At 37.4% G+C, this 17,624-nt stretch overlaps 1 protein-coding gene across 3 annotated transcripts in view; it reads left to right on the plus strand.

Annotated features, from left to right (window-relative positions):
* The window catches only part of LOC122069729 (putative callose synthase 8), a 59,976-nt gene that overhangs the window by 11,296 nt on the left and 31,056 nt on the right, over nucleotides 1-17,624 (plus strand). For all 3 annotated transcript variants that reach the window (XM_042633791.1, XM_042633792.1, XM_042633793.1), the window contains exons 13-22: nucleotides 2,702-2,827; nucleotides 2,916-3,033; nucleotides 8,083-8,411; nucleotides 8,566-8,618; nucleotides 8,726-8,786; nucleotides 16,619-16,700; nucleotides 16,797-16,846; nucleotides 17,080-17,166; nucleotides 17,231-17,365; nucleotides 17,462-17,556. In XM_042633791.1, the coding sequence (XP_042489725.1) occupies nucleotides 2,702-2,827; nucleotides 2,916-3,033; nucleotides 8,083-8,411; nucleotides 8,566-8,618; nucleotides 8,726-8,786; nucleotides 16,619-16,700; nucleotides 16,797-16,846; nucleotides 17,080-17,166; nucleotides 17,231-17,365; nucleotides 17,462-17,556 (1,136 nt within the window). The remainder of the gene's footprint in view (nucleotides 1-2,701; nucleotides 2,828-2,915; nucleotides 3,034-8,082; nucleotides 8,412-8,565; nucleotides 8,619-8,725; nucleotides 8,787-16,618; nucleotides 16,701-16,796; nucleotides 16,847-17,079; nucleotides 17,167-17,230; nucleotides 17,366-17,461; nucleotides 17,557-17,624) is intronic.

Raw genomic sequence — 17,624 nt, forward strand, 5'->3', positions numbered from 1 at the left:
ATTTCCCGATAAAAATCTGAAATTTTAAAACACCATTTTTTCGTTTAAAAACTACGTTTTGACACAGAAACTGAAATTTTCGTTTTTGAAACGAAACGGCGTTTTTGGAACAGAAACGATACCAAACAGGCCCTAAGATTACTTAAATCTGAGTTGCAATGACAAATTTATGCTTCAGTCAAATTAATTTTTAAGTGCACGAATACTGTTAAAATCGCTTGAATGAAAATAATTTTATGAATATCAAAACAAAATATTAATTTACCGGACTTTTGATTTTTAGCAATGTTTTAACATGATAGAATTTATAAAATTTTCATAATTGAGAAAAATCCTAGCATTTAAAAGTTGAAAATCGTCCCTATAACCAAAATCCAGTTTTTGTTCTTGGACTGGGGGGTTGACTTTTTATCCTTTTGGAATTTGATTTTTAAACTATTTTTATTAGACTCAAATAGGGGGTGTTTGCTTATTTATGAATAATATCTTAAGTAAATAAAATAACAAATATTAAAAACATTGGCATAAATAAGTGCCAAAACACAAGGCGACATGCAGTGCAACAAGGCGGCTGTCGCCTAGGCACCAGGCAAACCCCCTGGACGCCTAGTCGTCGCCTAAGCGACGCCTTGACAACTATGACTTAAACTAACCACTTGATGGGAATGAGTTGTTTAAACTTATTTCTCCTCTCTAATCTAAGCAAATCAATCATATTCACTTTGTTTTTAGATTTTTTTTAGAAAATGATATCCCATGGCAATATCATCTTATGACCTTGTAAAGAAAAAACAATTGTTGGCTCTAGTTCACAAAGACCCTCTTGTTTCTTCTGGGAAAAATCTCTCAAGAAAGTTACTTCGAATAGTTATCTTTAATTTTACTCACATAAGCATTCCAACATATGACTTTTGGGAGTTAATGACTGTTAAGATATGTACCACGATAGGGGGAGTGTCCTTATCGCGGCTGAGCTTTACTTCCTTGGTTTAATTTATTTCTTTCCCTAGTTAGGATAGATCTCTACTTACCAATTGGGATAGACTTCTTATTTATCTTTCTTGTTGCACATGGACTTATTTTCCTTATTTGATTGTACTACTTTGGGTGTTAATAAATACTGGTGGTAGGCGGGACTGCAAGTTTATCGAGCCTGCTACACTTTTGGCAGTTTCCCTCTCTTCTTCTCCCTATATCTCTTTCTTTGTTCTCTCCTCTCTCTCTTCTATTACACTTGCTGGTTACAGATCCTGGTTTGTCACATAAAGCTATAGTCCCACATTGATTTATTCAGGTCCTTGATGTGTTCATATACCTAAGGAGCTCTCTCCACCCAATGCCTTAAGGTTTTGGGTTGGATCCTCCAACAAATTTCAAATATTGGGATTTCAGATACAACATTTTGAAGGTCGTCCATTTTTTCATGAATAGCTGGTCACGAAAACCAAGACTAGGATTATCTGTGAATGGGAAAGAAATATCCTGGGGTTAGAAGGGAAAGAGAAGAAAGAAGAGGAGAAAATGTGTGAATTTAGTGAACTTTTATCCTACTTAACCAATTTATGTTATTATAATAATGCAATGTTATCATTGTATAATTCATTTTGTTAATGTGTTGCATTGACAAATGACATAAAGCCACTAATAAATAATAGAGAGGCAATAATATATGGAGGAGAATATAAGAAAAAATGGTGTTTAAACTCCCATCAAGTTTGTCCATGGATATCAGTAATGCCCAACATACTGAGTGTTTCAATCTGATTCTTACTGACTCCATGATTTCATACCTTGAACCCCTGAACTGGCCCACTGGACCACAGATGGTCCTCTTGTCTACTCAATCGTAAATTTGACGAGTCTGTAACCTGTGGTTATTATGAATGGTTCATGTCTGCTGGCCATGCTCGGTACCAGTCCTGTCCTGAATACCCTTCCAAACAAGCAGAATAACATGTTTGTGCAAATATTTATTGTAAATCCATGACTGCAATTTGAAACAGGGTAATAAGATATGTGTTCATTCTAGAATCTGAAAAAATGCATAATTTAAGATTGGATAGAAAGCACCGAGTCTTGTTAACTATTTAAGTAAAATCTTTCAGTTGGAGAGGAAAACATGTCACCATTTTGAAATTTTGTGGATCTTATAAACAGGTTGCTCTTAACGGGTAATTGGAATATAATTATAAATAGATTTATGAGAGGTGTAAACGCTTGGCTTTGTTTTTTTGTATTTTTCCATGTGAAATAAGGAATTGAACTATGCTTCAGTGGGTCAATGTTTGCTATAGATCATGCCCATTGACAGTCGTAGGATTGTTTTTGAATTCTTTAAAAATTAGGCTGCTAAACTTTGAATCCTTCAGTTCCTTTCTTCAACTATGAAATTTGGACACTAGCTTTTGGGCATTGCTTATCATTTCCTTTTATTTTGTTCAGAACCAAATAAGAATCTTTGTCCTTAAATAAGGAAAATGGATAATTTGTTGATTAATGAGCTCAGGCTTGGTGGCCCTTTTGTTTCTTTTCCTTTCGCAGAATTTCCTTTATGTATTCTTCTTATGTTTTCTGTTTTTTTATTTTATATTTGTTCTTTGCAGAGAACCTATAGGATCACACTTTAACAATACTGATTTTTACTTCTATCTTTTCGTCTTCTTTGTCCAGACTCATATTCATTTTCTAGTGCTGATTTCAGGCTAATATAGAGGAGAATAGGAGACAAAAATGGTTGGGGAAGACAAATTTCGTTGAGATTCGTTCATTTTGGCACCTGTTTAGAAGCTTTGATAGGATGTGGACATTTTTTATTCTAGCTCTTCAGGTATATTGCTTTTGAAGTAGGATAAAAAGCGGACAGTTGCTCCTGGTTTGATGTTATATCTTTTCTGATTAGTACTTTCTTGTTATAGGTTATGATTATAATGGCATGGCATGGTATGGAATCATTGTGGCAATTTTTTGATGCGACAGTGTTGGAAGACATTCTTAGCATATTCATTACTTCTGCTGTTCTAAAACTTGTACAAGGTAAGATGTTAGTAGTTGCTTAATGGTTTAATGTTAACTTAAATATTTTGAGGGGTAATTTCCTTGGTTAAATTGTTTTGCATGAACATGTTGAACTGTTTTCAGCTATCCTCATATATTTTTTATTCTTGGTGCCCCATTACTGTTGTGGCTACAAATTATCACTGTCCTTGAAGATTGAAGAAGGTAGTATGCAACCAGCATAACAATAAAATGTATTTCATAATAAGAAAATTTTATTTAAATGAAAACGAATTATAAAGGAGAGACACATCATAGGAGAAGTAATACTAGAACAGGAGCAAAAACCACTAAGGAAAGGTCTGTAGCTTGAACTAGTCAACAGAAGCATAATCTGAACGGCAGGAAAAATAAAGAGAATGGGGGGGGGGGATATATAATCAGTCTATACCAGAAATCCTATCACTTTATAATTACATAAAATGGACATTATTTACTAGAGTAGCAGAACCCATTTGATGTAGGGGGATCCTAGGTGACTAGGTTTCCTACAAGATTAACTAACTAGGTAGGGTTAACTCAAGGAACTTGGGTAAACAGGACAAAAGAAACTCAGCAAACAAGATTTAACATGCAACATAGAATGAGACTAATAGACAAAGTAGCAAAAAGCAATAATAATCTAGGAAGAAAAACACATAAACTCACTCAAGCTTCAAGGGGAAACATAGGGTAGGGAACATGGCAGCAATCAAAATTAGGTTATAGCACTAGTTTATTAAGCATCAAAAGTAGATAGAACCCCATGCTATATGCTCTAAGATCAGTTAGAAGACCAGCAATACTTAAAGCAAACAATGTGGTAAATAAAAAGGTTAAGCAATGGCTAAAAGGGGGGGTGGGTTTTAATGGAAGTAACAGAGTAAATAATGAGAGGATAATGGAGGGAATGGGAGGGTTTATTCTATACTTATCTGCTGCCCAAGTCTGAAAGTAAAGAAGACAGCCCAGATTTGAAGATGGTACCCAGCAGTAATCCGTTCATTGAAAGGAGATCAGCAGCAGCCCAGGTGATGATCTATCCACGTAGTATGGCCTTCAGTTGTTGCAAACAGAGGCTGCAATAGTGCAGCAGTAGTAATAGAGAATAACAGCAGCAGCAGAGAACATCCAACAGTAGTAGACAGTAAACAGCAGCAGCAGCAGAGAACATTCAACAGCAGTGGATGGTAAACAGTAGCAGTAAAAGGGAATTGGAAGAGAGAGAGGGAGGTGAGAGAAGAGAGCAGAGAGAACCGAGAGAATAAATAGAGAAAAGGCGAGAAAGAGAGTGAGAAAGACGAGATTGAAAGAGAGAGAATCGTGAGAGGGTTGGGGGGTTTGCTCCTTGGCTGTTTTTCAATTCACATTCATTAATTAGAACCATGGCCAATGGCCTTACATAAATAAGAGATTAATTACTAAAAAGAAAAGATTATTCTAGGAATGCTATTTTATAAACAAAGAAACTTTCTAAAGAGAAATCAACAGGATAATCACTTAGTTTCCTAATTAACTTAAAGACTCAAATAAACAAAATCCTAGGAAATAAAACTACTAAACTATCAGATTTGGTGGGGGCTACACAATCTTGGAAAATTTTGGAAGGAGAGGACTCGATCCAGCGCTGGGAAGGCTGGATCGAGCCTTCCTTTATTCTTCTTCTTTCTTCTTCTTCCTTCTTCTAATCCTCCAACCACAAAGAAGGTTGAGTCTTCTTCTTCCTTTGGCTGTATGTCTTGATGTCCCCATCACCATTAAGTTGGGATAAGGCTTTAGTTGTTGTTGTTGTTGTTGTCAAGGTTCAAAATATCGGGTTTCGACCCTTAGGGAGACTAAAATTTCGGTTGAATCTGGAAAATTTTGAGGAAACCAGGGATATTTTTCCGGTTTGGTGGAAACTTTGGTTTTGACTTCCAAAATGTTTTTTTTTCCCCTATTTTTTGTGTATGCCCTATTTTAGACATTTCTAACTCATTCACATAATTAGTTTAATGGAAAAAACACCTAAAGTCATACCTGTGGTGTTGACCAAAGTTTGCTAATGTATGTTGAGTCATTGACTGAAATTATACGACATAAGTACATATATGAGTTACTAACTAAAAATATGAAATACATGATTAAAAGTTAAAACAAACGAAATATAATGTAAATGATCCAAAATAAATAATAATATTACATCATTGTGAGTTATCTCTCAAGTCTCAAGCCTCAATAGTCAACAGTCAACAGTCAACACTCAACACTCAACAGTCAAAAGTCAACACCCAACAATCAATTCCAAGTAGTGTCCAAGTATATTCTATAAAAAAAATGATTTTTAGGGGAAGATGGAATTTACCTTTTAGGTCAAAGCTCCCTTTCTTAGGTAGATTTGCTATGAATGTGCAAGATCCAAGCTTAGAATGAAGATTTGATTGCATAAGGGAAAAATCTTAACTGTTTTCCTAAGTTTCCCACTTCACGAAGAAGAAATAAGGGAGGGGGTCGAAATTTTGAAATAAGAAGGCTTGGTTTCCCATTTAAGAAGGCTTTATAAAGGCTGGTCCAACCCAAAGGGTTGAACCCATTGGCCCACGCGAAAATTCTCACATTTTGACTGAAATGTGGGAATTTTGGTTGATACTTGTCGAAACCAGTGACTTTTAAAAGTCATATGGTATTTGGAACCATGGTTGTTGTTGAACATTCTTACTAGAAGAAGTAACAATCACGACTTGAATGTATGGGATACAATAGACGCCACATCTTATAATTAAGAAGTTAAGACAATTGGGAAGAAGAGACAATTGGGCCATCAAAATATTTCATCTTAAAATGCCACAACATCAAAAATTGTCAGAACCACAATAGTGATATACTCATTCTTGCTAACCGGAGGCCGAACACAAAGGTCTAAAAGTCACATCGGAGGTCTACCGAAACAAGCATCCACTTCCCTTCCTTCCATCATTAAACTCTATGTCTGCCATCATTTTCCACAGGTTCCATGACTTAGTTTTATATCTTTGTGTCCTCTCAGCAGCCAACATCCATAACTTTAATCCTCTTGGTTCTACAGATATTCTGTAACACCCTAAGAAACTAGAATTTATTTGATAGGACTTTAATGCCCTTGGCTTTACAGATCTTCTGTAACATCCTAAGAAACTTGAATTTATTTGATAGGAAACAACATGCCAGACCTATTAAAACCTGTGATAAGGATTAAGAAACCTAATCTAGCGTATTAGGGTGCCTCACACCATTCTTGGGGGCCCATAATGTGTGTCTCTCCCGCAGATTCTTTCGCCAGGGCCGGGCTCAAGTATGTAGTGTTTGCTTTGGGTGCAGCTTAGAGAAATCAAGTTTTTGTAGGACCAATTACAGAAAATGGTTTCACTACCTCTAGGCCATCTTGCATTAGAGTTGTAAAGAATTTGTTTGTCCTTCTTGGTTGTACAGTAAAGTTTCTTGGTAGTGGAGATTGACTGATATTAGTGATATCAATCTGAGAATAAGATGGATGAAGAAGTGGAGAGAAAGATTGGAGAATGCTTGGGAGGGAGATTGATTCCCTTCTCTAATGTTGTTAATGACTAAAAAAAGCAGTACATGTTTACCCGTCTATAAGTAACATATTGATCCACATGTACAAAATAAATATACATTCCCGATATACACTTATCATTCCAACACTCCTCCTCAAGTTGAGGTATAGATATCACAGATGCCCAGTAGTAAACAAGCAAATTTTCTCTTCATCTAAAACTCGTTTTGAATTGCAACCAGTTCATTGGAAATGGATTTGAACCGTGTGAGATAGTCTTCAAATGTAGAAGACCCCTTCTTGCAATGTACAGCTTTGTCTGCAACATTAGTTCTTTATCCTTCATAACTTGTGCAAAAGCAACCTCTAAAGCTTTCCAGATGTCTCTTTCTGTGGGTAAACTTGTAACGACATAAAGAACACTATGAGAGATGGCCATGAATCCAAGACTTGATAAGGCTGTCTTCTTTCTTCCAGGTACTGTAGGCTGGATTCACCTTGTCTTCTTTATCATCAAGAAACTGAGATGGAGGGGATAAAAAAATGTATGACTCGATTCCCTTCCCTTTTTGTATGGATTGGATTTTCTCCTTTGTCATCAGATAATTCATAGAAGTCAATTTGAGCATAACAAAGCTTGAGAGCTGATGCAAAGTCTGGGCTGTAATCTTCAAACCTGAAGAAAGCGATGCCATGACTTTGATCTAGAACAAATATGAAAGGAAGAAAAAAGTATATATATTTTCAATCAAAGTGAGCCAGTAACCCTTTGATTTGGATCTCTAGTGCTTTGTTACCATGTGAATTTTCATGGAATAGAATGCCTATCTGTTCAGAACATAATGAATGGCTTAGGCTATGGTAATTTTATTTATAGAATATAGAATAGTACAATTGGTTAAGCTCTTGTAGAAAAAGGGAAACTTCTATTCAAATTAGAACTCTTACATTGAAAGAAGATTCTGGTACCTTAAACATAGAAACAAATAACTTGATTATATGCTTGATTTCCTCCTCCATCCAGCTGTTTTGTCTCTTGTGTCATGAGTAGAAACTCTGCCATTATCAACCTGAGAACTTCAGTGTTTGCAGACATGCAGCAGTGACTTCTAATTGACCTCATTTTGTCCTATAACATGATCAGTGCCTTAAAAGTTCACCTTAACCTCATATTGGGGCTCAATCATAAACATGGAGTCCCTTCTTCCCCATCCTTAAGGACCTTAACAATGGATCTTTTCTGTTCACTAATCCATCTGTACAGCATCCTTGTGTCATCACCATTTATTTTCTAGAATTCTATAATAACAAGATCAATTTCATTCTAATCATTTGTTGAACGTATTGATGTTAGCTCCTTCACAAATTATTCTTTGTTCTAAGTGAAATGTCAGAGGAAGTTTTGTTATACAGATACTTTACAGTCAATGAAATGCCTCTTTGTTGCTGCTTTTCATTAAATAAGAAAACATATGAGTCATTTTGGAGCTGCAACCTGAAGTAAGATTCACTTGCAGCAATTCTTGAGATTGTCTTTACTTGGAAGGCAAGGCATACGATGGACTTCTTTCAAAGATTAAGACATCTGCTAAAGCTTTTAGTAGCAGTGGCATGGACTATCATACTTCCAGTTTGTTATGCTGCTTCTCAAATAAATTCTACTTGTAATGGCAAACGATATGCTGATTGGATTGGAGAATGGTGTATCTCTTCCTATATGGTTGCAGTAGCATTGTATTTGGTGACGAATGCAGTTGGGATGGTGTTATTTTTCGTTCCTGCAATTACTAGATACATGGAGACCTCGAATAGGAGGGTGTGCACTATTTTATCTTGGTGGGCACAGGTATGAATAGTTCTTTTCCTTTTTCTGTTATCAATTGATTACTGGAGTAAAGTATTCTGTCACTAGAATCATGAATTATGTGATGCATTATGAATACTTGGAATTTTTGTTGTATTCATTCATGTTATCTTACGAAAGTTGCTTCATCATGCAGCCTCGACTATATGTTGGACGTGGCATGCAGGAAAACTTACTTCCCCTTTTAACGTGAGTTCCTCATGATGCCGAATCTTTCTTGGAGTTTTATTTAATTTAATTTAATTTTAATATAACTTTTGTAATTTCTATCTTGATTATCTTTTTCTAAATTAAAGGTACACAAGTTTTTGGGTGCTTCTGTTATTGACCAAAATTATGTTCAGCTACCATTTTGAGGTAAACATTTTCTCTATATAATTCTATCTATTTGTTATACTCAACAACGCTGAATTGAATGTCATATATTATATCTTAATAATATTGTTACAGTGTCCTAGGATCTGCTGGACATGATACATATTAGTTGATGTTAGGAATGTAACAGAAGCACTTACTTTAAAGACTGAATTTTTTATTTTCTAATCTATGTAATTCTGAGTCTAGGGCCAAGATGAAATTATTATGTTGTCCTTCTCAAGATGGCTTTCTTTCCCTTTTATGACTTCACTTTCTAATATTCTATGCTTTGAAAAATGTCCTGAGAAATGTTTGTGCATCATCATTTTCTATGCTTTGAGATTATAATAAATTTTTGTTAACAATAATAAGTTCCATTAATGAGTTAGCACATTAAAAATGTTAATAAGATGATTAAATTTTCTGGCGTCATGATTTATGGGAAAACACAAAACTTGTGGGACGGGTATTGTATTTTTGTTGGGGGGTATGCCTGAATTTTGTAAGCTTATGTAAAATAACATGCCAATTTTTCATTCATGTGCAAGATACTGACATGTGTGTAGATTTTACTGGAAATTTCAATTAGAAAAAATAAAAAATAAAAACAGAGAAGGGAAGAAAGTGAAAAGTGGTCGGGAAGACTGACTGCAGGAAAAAAGAATGTGGTGCATGAAGAAGGCACTGACTGCCAGAAAAAAAAAAAAATTCATTGGCATGGAGAAGGATCATAGTTACAGTTGTACTGGGTGATTTCCTACAAGTAGAACATATTTATTCTATACCCCTGTAGATGTATCTGCATGTTGAGTTTTTAGGGTTTCCATATTGGACACATTCCATCATGTCATGCACCAGAACACATGAATGTAACCTTGTTGTGTAGGCTTAGCCAGTTCTGGAATCTAGTTTTCCAATCTTGGCTTTCCTGGGCACAAATTAGCAGCATGCTTATTATGTTTATAGTTGAGAATAAGATGAGTGGAGAGTGATTTGGCTTGTCTGATATGACGGAGGCCTTTCTCATTTATAATGTAGATATAGAGTACCAAGGGAATAAAAATGGTAAGTAGTACAACTCTATACATGATATGGAGTACTAGGCTAGGTAGTGCAAAACGTGGCATCCATGTCCTATGATGTGGCATTCCTATCCTTAACACTCCCTCTCAAGTTGGTACATAAATATCTCTCATACCCAACTTACGTACAATAGGTTGGAATACCTTACAATTAAACCCTTTGTAAACACATTAGCTAACTGATTTTCAGAATTGACAAACGGAATACAAATCGAGCCTTGTTCAAGCTTCTCTTTGATGAAGTGTATGCCAATCTCAATGTTTGGTCCTGTCATGTTGGACTGGGTTATGAGTTCTACTGATTGTTCTTTTGTTGTCCTAGTAGAGCCTCATAGGTTCTCAAATATCACCCTAGAGCACCCAGTAATATTTAAGCTATCCACGGTTGGCAGCATGATAGTAGTGCTCGAACTGAATTCATTTAGGCTACAAGAGCAAAAGTATCTTGATAGTTGATACTATAGGTTTGGGTAAAGCCTTTTGCAAACAACCTGACATTGTACCTTTCAATACTGCCATCTGCGTTCTGCTTTACGATGAACACCCATTTACATCCCACTGGCCTTTTTCCTATCAGAAAAGAAACAAGGTCCCAAGTGCCATTATTTTCCTGGAGCCTAGATTTCCTCTATTATAGCTTCTTTCCACTTAGGATTAGAGATAGTGTCTTTCCAGCCCTGCAGAATTGACACAGAAGATATAGAAGAAACAAAGACATGATAGGATGGGGATAAAGACTCATGTGAAATAAAGTTACAAATAGGATGTTGAGTGCAAGCTCTTATTCCTATCCTAACAACAATTGGAACATTAGTGTCATCAGTATAAAAAATGTCAAATGTGGTAGGGGATCCGTTGAATCATTTTCTCCCTTCATCGATTGCATACAAAGAAAAATAATGTGAAGTTGCGAGAAGAACCATGAAAGGTCCAGTCGTGTCAAAATTCAATGGTCAAGGACTTGTCATGTTGTTAGAGATATCAGTTATGTTAGTCTAAGGGCAGTATTGTAATTTATCTCATTGTTCCTCTCCATTCACATATTTCAACTTGGTATTAGAGCTCCTTATTGTAAGGTTGGTTTGAGAGTCAAACTACTTATCTTCTTCCTTCTTCTCTTTTCTTTGGAACCCTAGGTGACAAAGGGGTTCCAAGGAAAGTGTCTTTCATGTAAGAAGATTGAAGAAACCTTGAGGGAGGCATGCAAGGAGACCGTGAAGACACCAATGGGAGTTTTTCTTTGAAGGAAGGGACACTTGCTGGTTGCAAGAACCGAAACCAGGCCTAGGTAAAGTTACCGCTAGCCTTGGATTGTTTTTTCCATTCCTCTCTCATATGGTCAGCTTTGGAGCTGAAACCAAGCCCATTTGGATCACCCTAGGGTTTACTTTCAGCCCTATTGGTCTCGCTACAAGCCTCCTTGAGTTGGGCAGCCATAACTCAAAGTTATCAGTCCAAATAGGGTACCACCTGCCCTATTTTTTGGTGTTTTTTCTCCTAAAAATTGTTTGTGATGCTTCTGATTGCCATTTTCTTGTGAGGTATGATGTGTTGGGGTATTTAGCTCCTATGTTATGATCCTACACTTTAAAGGAGGTAAATGTTGTGAATTCCTTTGAAGTGGATGCTTGGATTGGTGGCTGAATTTTTTTTTTCTGGTTCAGGGAAAGCAATTTTGTGGGTAGAGTTTGTACTCCCCACCTTGTGTGTGACCCTTTATCTACAATATGTCTGAAGATAGTGGCCTTCTTTGGTGATGTTTTAGCCACTGCATCGAGTAGTGTCCCTCTTACTCCTATGTTTTTTGATAACCTCCATACTCAGATTTCTATTGTGAAGTTGGACACCACCAACTATTTGGATTGGGCCCATTTTGTGAAGCTTTCCTTGCGGAGTAGGAGAAAGCTAGGGTATATTATAGGTTCCATTAAGGCTTCTCAACTAGATGACCCGACATATCTAAAGTGGGAGACTGAAAACTCCACTGTTATGACATGGCTGATTTTCTCCATGAAACTTGAAATTGGAAGAAGGTTTATGAGGAAAGAAACTGCCAAGGATATTTGGGACAATGTTACTAAGACCTTTGACTGTGTGGGTGATTCGGCCAAGGTTTATCAATTACTTCAGAAGGTTATTGGCAAGAAGCAAGGAGATAAAACCATTTTTGAGTACTACAACACTGTCATTAGTCTCTGGGATGAGTATGATCACTATAGAGATCTCCAACTGTCCAATCCAGAGGATGAAGCTAAGGTTTACAGGACACTTGAGAAGGAGAGGGTTTTTCTGTTGCTTGGTGGGTTGAATCCCGAGTATGAGCCATTCCGGATACAAATATTGGGCCGGTCTCCACTTCCATCCCTTAATGAAGTATGTAGCTATTTGCAGAGTGAGGAGACCAAGCAGGTGGCTATGGCATATGCTCCTCCTCTTAAGCAGTTCGCTTTTACTACTAGCTCTGAGAAAGATTGTCGTGGTGGTGGCCAAGGCCAAGGCCCACCTCGTGGAGAGGATAGACTTTATGATCATTGTGGGAAGTCTGGGCACACCAAAGATAGATGTTGGGCTCTTCATGGTCGACCTCCTCGTGGCAGTTCTAGTGGTGCTCGTGGTGGCTATAGTGGGGGAGCTAGAGCCCACAGTGTTGAGACTGAGCATGCTACTATTCCTAGCCCATAGCCAGAGCACAGTTCCTTTACTAAGGAGGATATTGCAGCATTCCGCAGGGTCATGTCTCAACTAGGAGGCTCATCATCTTCTTCCCTTACACTGCCAGAGTCCTCAGCTTCTGCTTTGCAGGTTTCCTCATCTGCTCCTTCCATAGCTCCATATTGGGATATTGATTTGGGTCCTTCAGATCATATGACTGGTACGTCTCATTATTATGATACATACTCTATTTGTTCCGGTAGAGATAAGGTCAGAGTTGCAGTTGGCTCCCTTTCCTCCATTTCTGGTAAAGGTAGCATTCCTGTTACTTCTTCCATTTCTCTTGATTCTGTTCTTCACGTTCTTGACCTTACCCATAATCTCTTATCCGTGAGTCATCTGACAAAATCCTTAAATTGTTATGTCACTTTTTTTCCTTCTCATTTTCTCTTTCAGGACTCGGAGATGAAGAGGATTAATGGCAATGGGTGTGAAGAGAAAGGACTCTACCTACTTGAACCTCAATCACCTTTTTTAGCTACAGCTCAGTCCTATGTGGTTGGACGTACTGATAACAGTTCTGTGGATTCTGTGATGCTGTGGCACCAACGTTTGGGGCATCCATCTTTTGTTGTTATGAGGAAACAATTACCTCATTTATTTACTTCTTTTCCTAGTTCCCATGTCTTTCATTGTGAACCTTGTATTTTTGCTAAACATTGTCATTCCTCTTATCCTTATCATGGTAATAGATCGACTGTTCCTTTTCATATTATGCACTTTGATGTTTGGGGCCCTTCTACTACTACTTCTTTTCTTGGCTTTCGATACTTTGTTTCTTTTATTGATGATTTTTCCCATGCTATTTGGACTGTTCTGATGAAGCACAAGAGTGATGTGTATGATGCCTTTAAAATTTTTTATCATATGGTATGTACACAATTTGACACCAAAATTAAAAATTTTCTTTCTGACAAAGGGGGAGTATATGTATGGTGGTCTTCAAGACTTTTTTATTGACTATGGCATTATCTATCAGCTAGCTTGTGTTGACACACCCCAACAAAATGGGGTAATTGAGAGAAAAAACCGCCATTTGTTGGAGGTCAGTAGGAATCTTCTTTTTGGCATGTATGTTCCTAAAATTTTTTGGTCTGATGCTCTTCTTATTGCTGCTTTTTTGATCAATCGTATGCCAACACCACTCCTTGGCTCCAAAACTCCCTTGGACACCTTGTCTCCTCAATCTTCTTCTTTCTTTTCCACCTAAAGTGTTTGGGTGTATCTATTATGTCCATGTTAATAAGTCTTCTCAGACTAAACTAGACCCCAAGGCACTTAAATGTATCTTTCTTGGCTACTTCTCCACTACTAAGGGATACAAGTGCTATCATCCTTCTTCCAGATGAAGGCTTCTCTCTAAAGATGTCACCTTCCTTGAGTTTGCTCCTTTTTTTGCCTCCCCTCAACATCCTTTTCAGGGGGAGCATAATGGAGGTGAAAAGACTACTGATGAGATCCCTTTTCTATCCCCATTGCCTATCTCTCCTTTTATGCTTGACATTGGGAAACATAAAGAGGTGGATATTATTGATGTTGGTGATCATTTAAGAGGTGGTTCAGGTTCAGGTAATGATAAGGAGACCATTGTGTACATAAGGAGGAACAAGAAGGCCTGCCAAGAGTCCTCTTTGAATCCAACTCCTGAGATCCACCTTCCTCAGTAGGTAATATCCTTCCTTCCACATCATAGTTAGATCTTCCTATTGCTATTAGGAAGGGAAAGAGAGTTTGTACTAATCCTGTAGCCCAATTTGTTTCCGATGACTCTCTATCCCCTGTAGGTGTTGCATTTATTATTGCTCTCATCTGCTTCTATTCCCAAGAATGTTTCTGAAGCTATGTCTGACCCAAAGTGGAAGCAAGCTATGACTAAGGAAATGATGGCTCTTGAAAAAAATTGTACCTGGAAGTTGGTTGACCTTCTAAGGGGGAGAACTCTAGTTGGATGCAAGTGGGTCTACACAATCAAGTACCGGTCAGATGGTACTATTGAGAGGTACAAAGCAAGACTGGTGGCAAAAGGATACAACCAAGTGTATGGGATTGACTATCAAGAGACATTTGCTCCTGTGGCTAAGCATAACACCATAAGGGTCCTTTTATCTCTGGCAGCAAATAAGGATTGGCCATTATATCAATTAGACGTGAAGAATGCCTTCTTACATAGTGACTTAGAAGAGGAAGTGTATATGCAAACTCCTCCTGGATTTAAGTTCCCTTTAGCTGCAGGAAAGGTATGTCTTCTCAAGAAGGCTTTGTATAGTCTTAAACAATCCCCGAAGGCCTAGTTTAAAAGGTTCAGATAGGCCATCCTGAAGAATGGCTATTCCCAAAGTCAGGCTGACCACACTTTGTTCACTAAGTGTGGTAATGGCACCAGCACAACTTTGATTGTCTATGTTGATGACATTGTGATAACTGGAGATGACAAAACTGAGATAGTCAATCTGAAGAACTACTTATCCCAATAGTTTGAGATTAAGGATCTAGGGTCCTTAAAGTATTTCTTGGGGATTAAAGTGTCTAGATCCAAGAAGATCCAAGAAGGGCATAAATATATGCCAGAGGAAGTTTATTTTAGACCTCTTGAAAGAAACAGGAATGTTAGGCTGTAAGCCTGCAAGTTCTCCTATTAAGCAGAATTATAAGCTGGGGGAACTGGCCCTTCTCTTGTTGACGCTGGGAAATATCAAAGGCTAGTTGGGAAGCTTATTTATTTGTCATTGACTCATCCAGACATTACTTATGCAGTGGGGGTTATCAGTCAGTTTATGCATGCTCCCAAGAGTGGGCACTTGGATGCGGTTTACCACATCATCCGGTACTTGAAGTCCTCTCCAGGAAAAGTACTACTTTTTCCAAGCATAACCACATGAGGATAAAAGGCTTCATTGATGTAGATTGGGCTGGCTTAGTTTTTGATAGGAGATCTACATCAAGCTATTGCACATTTGTAGGTGGAAACCTAGTTACATGGTGGAGTAAGAAGCAATCTGTGGTGACTCGGTCTAGTGCGCAGAATTTAGAGCTATGGCTCATGGAGTGTGTGAGCTTCTCTGGTTGAGAAGGCTTGTCCAAGAATTGGGTATTGATACTGAGGAACCTATGAGGCTTTATTGTGATAACAAGGCTGCCATAAGTATAGCCCACAACCCTATGTAGCATGATCGGACGAAGCACATAGAGGTGGACAGACACTTCATTAAGGAGAAGATTGACACCAGTTACATATGCACACCTTTTGTGAGGACTGGAAATCAGCTGGCTGATATCTTCACAAGGGCTCTTATATATCATCAGTTTAGTTCTCTGGCTCTGCTGTCCAAGTTTGGAATGCATGATACTTATTCTCCAGCTTGAGGGGGAGTGTTAGAGATATCAGTTATGTTAGTCTAAGGGCAATATTGTAATTTATCTCATTGTTCCTCTCCATTCACATATTTCAACTCATGTATGACCTAGGTGTTAAGAAGGGTAACAACCTTGACTTTTATTCACAATGAACAATTAGAAGAATTCCTTTTTTCTCAAATAGTGACTATTTTCATGTGTAAAGATTTGATTTGGAATATAATTGGCTAACAATTGAAATGGTGATTATATTCTTTGGGTTGTAATAGTTAGCCGGTCCCTGAATCCCCCCGAAATTTTTAATTAGTATTGGTATTCAGCATACAATACAACCACTCTTGTAATAATTGGTATAATGTGACCATTTTAAAGTTTCCTTGCTATGGCAATTGAGGACTGAGTAAAGTTACTGTAGTTTTCGAGTTCAGTAATTTGAGGATGTTTTTCCTGGCTATTGATTCTGGAGGAGTTAAATTCTGTGTCCTTTTGTTTCTGTATATTGATGATATATTACTACTGGAGAAAAATAATCGTGAATCTGTAAAAGTGAAAATGGTTACTACCTTAAGCTTTAATTGGATACCCTTCCAGTTCCATGTGTTCCTTTGACGTATTCATCTGTGGAGACACAAAAATGATAGCAATCTTACTTTTTTTTTTCCTTGGGCGTTTGGGAAAATAAAGATAAAACCACTTGTGGAACCAACAAAGCAGATCATGAGTATTAGTGTGAGCAAATATGAATGGCACGAACTTTTCCCTAAAGGTAGGCTTCAATTCTTTGTATTCAATCCCTATTAATAGTAGAAGTTGGTCCAATGGATTGTGCTATACTAACTTTGAGAATATCTTATTACTTCAGTGAAAAGCAATGCAGGTGCAATCATTGCTGTTTGGTCTCCCGTTATACTTGTAAGTTAGTCATTTATTGTAAGGGCACAGTGTCCCTTTTCTTATTCCATCTCTAATATCAACAACCCTTAAAACCTTAAGGTAGGGCCACAACATCAACTAGTAATTGTGAAGTAGAAATTTAAAACCTCCTTAAAATATCTCAGACTAGTAATTTCTTTCATTTATTGTATTTTTTGGCACAAAGCTTCTGTATCTGAAAGGTTTTTTTTTTTTTTTTTTCATTCATGCAGGTGTATTTTATGGATACACAAATTTGGTACTCTATTTTCTGTACAATCGTTGGTGGAGCTTTTGGCGTATTACGCCATCTTGGTGAGGTAAGCTTTTCATTTTCTGTCAGTGGTCAGATGATAGTTGGCTTACTTTTCTTTCTTCATATAGATACGTACACTGGGAATGCTGAGAAGTAGATTCCAGCTATTGCCTTCTGCTTTTAGCGTTCGCCTTGTCCCACCCTCATCCAAAAATGTACAGAAAAGGAGACTTAAAAATTTCTTCTGGCCCAAATTCCATAAGGTATGCTTTGTATATTTCTGAGAAATTGATTCTCACTTTTTGAATTATGCTGCATCCTCACAGTTTGCATTAACATTTGAGCTGATATTATCTCAGGTGTCAGAAAATGAGAAAAATGGCTTTGCTAAATTTGCCTTAGTATGGAACAAAATTATCAGTAGTCTTCGTTCGGAAGACTTGATAAGCAACAGGTAAGAGTTAATTCATTAAAATGTGTATACCAGTGCACGAGGCTTCCGCCACTGCACAGTCTGGGGAG

The sequence above is a fragment of the Macadamia integrifolia genome, unplaced genomic scaffold (genome assembly GCF_013358625.1).
Source record: "Macadamia integrifolia cultivar HAES 741 unplaced genomic scaffold, SCU_Mint_v3 scaffold692, whole genome shotgun sequence".
In the NCBI taxonomy this organism is placed as follows: Eukaryota; Viridiplantae; Streptophyta; class Magnoliopsida; order Proteales; family Proteaceae; genus Macadamia; species Macadamia integrifolia.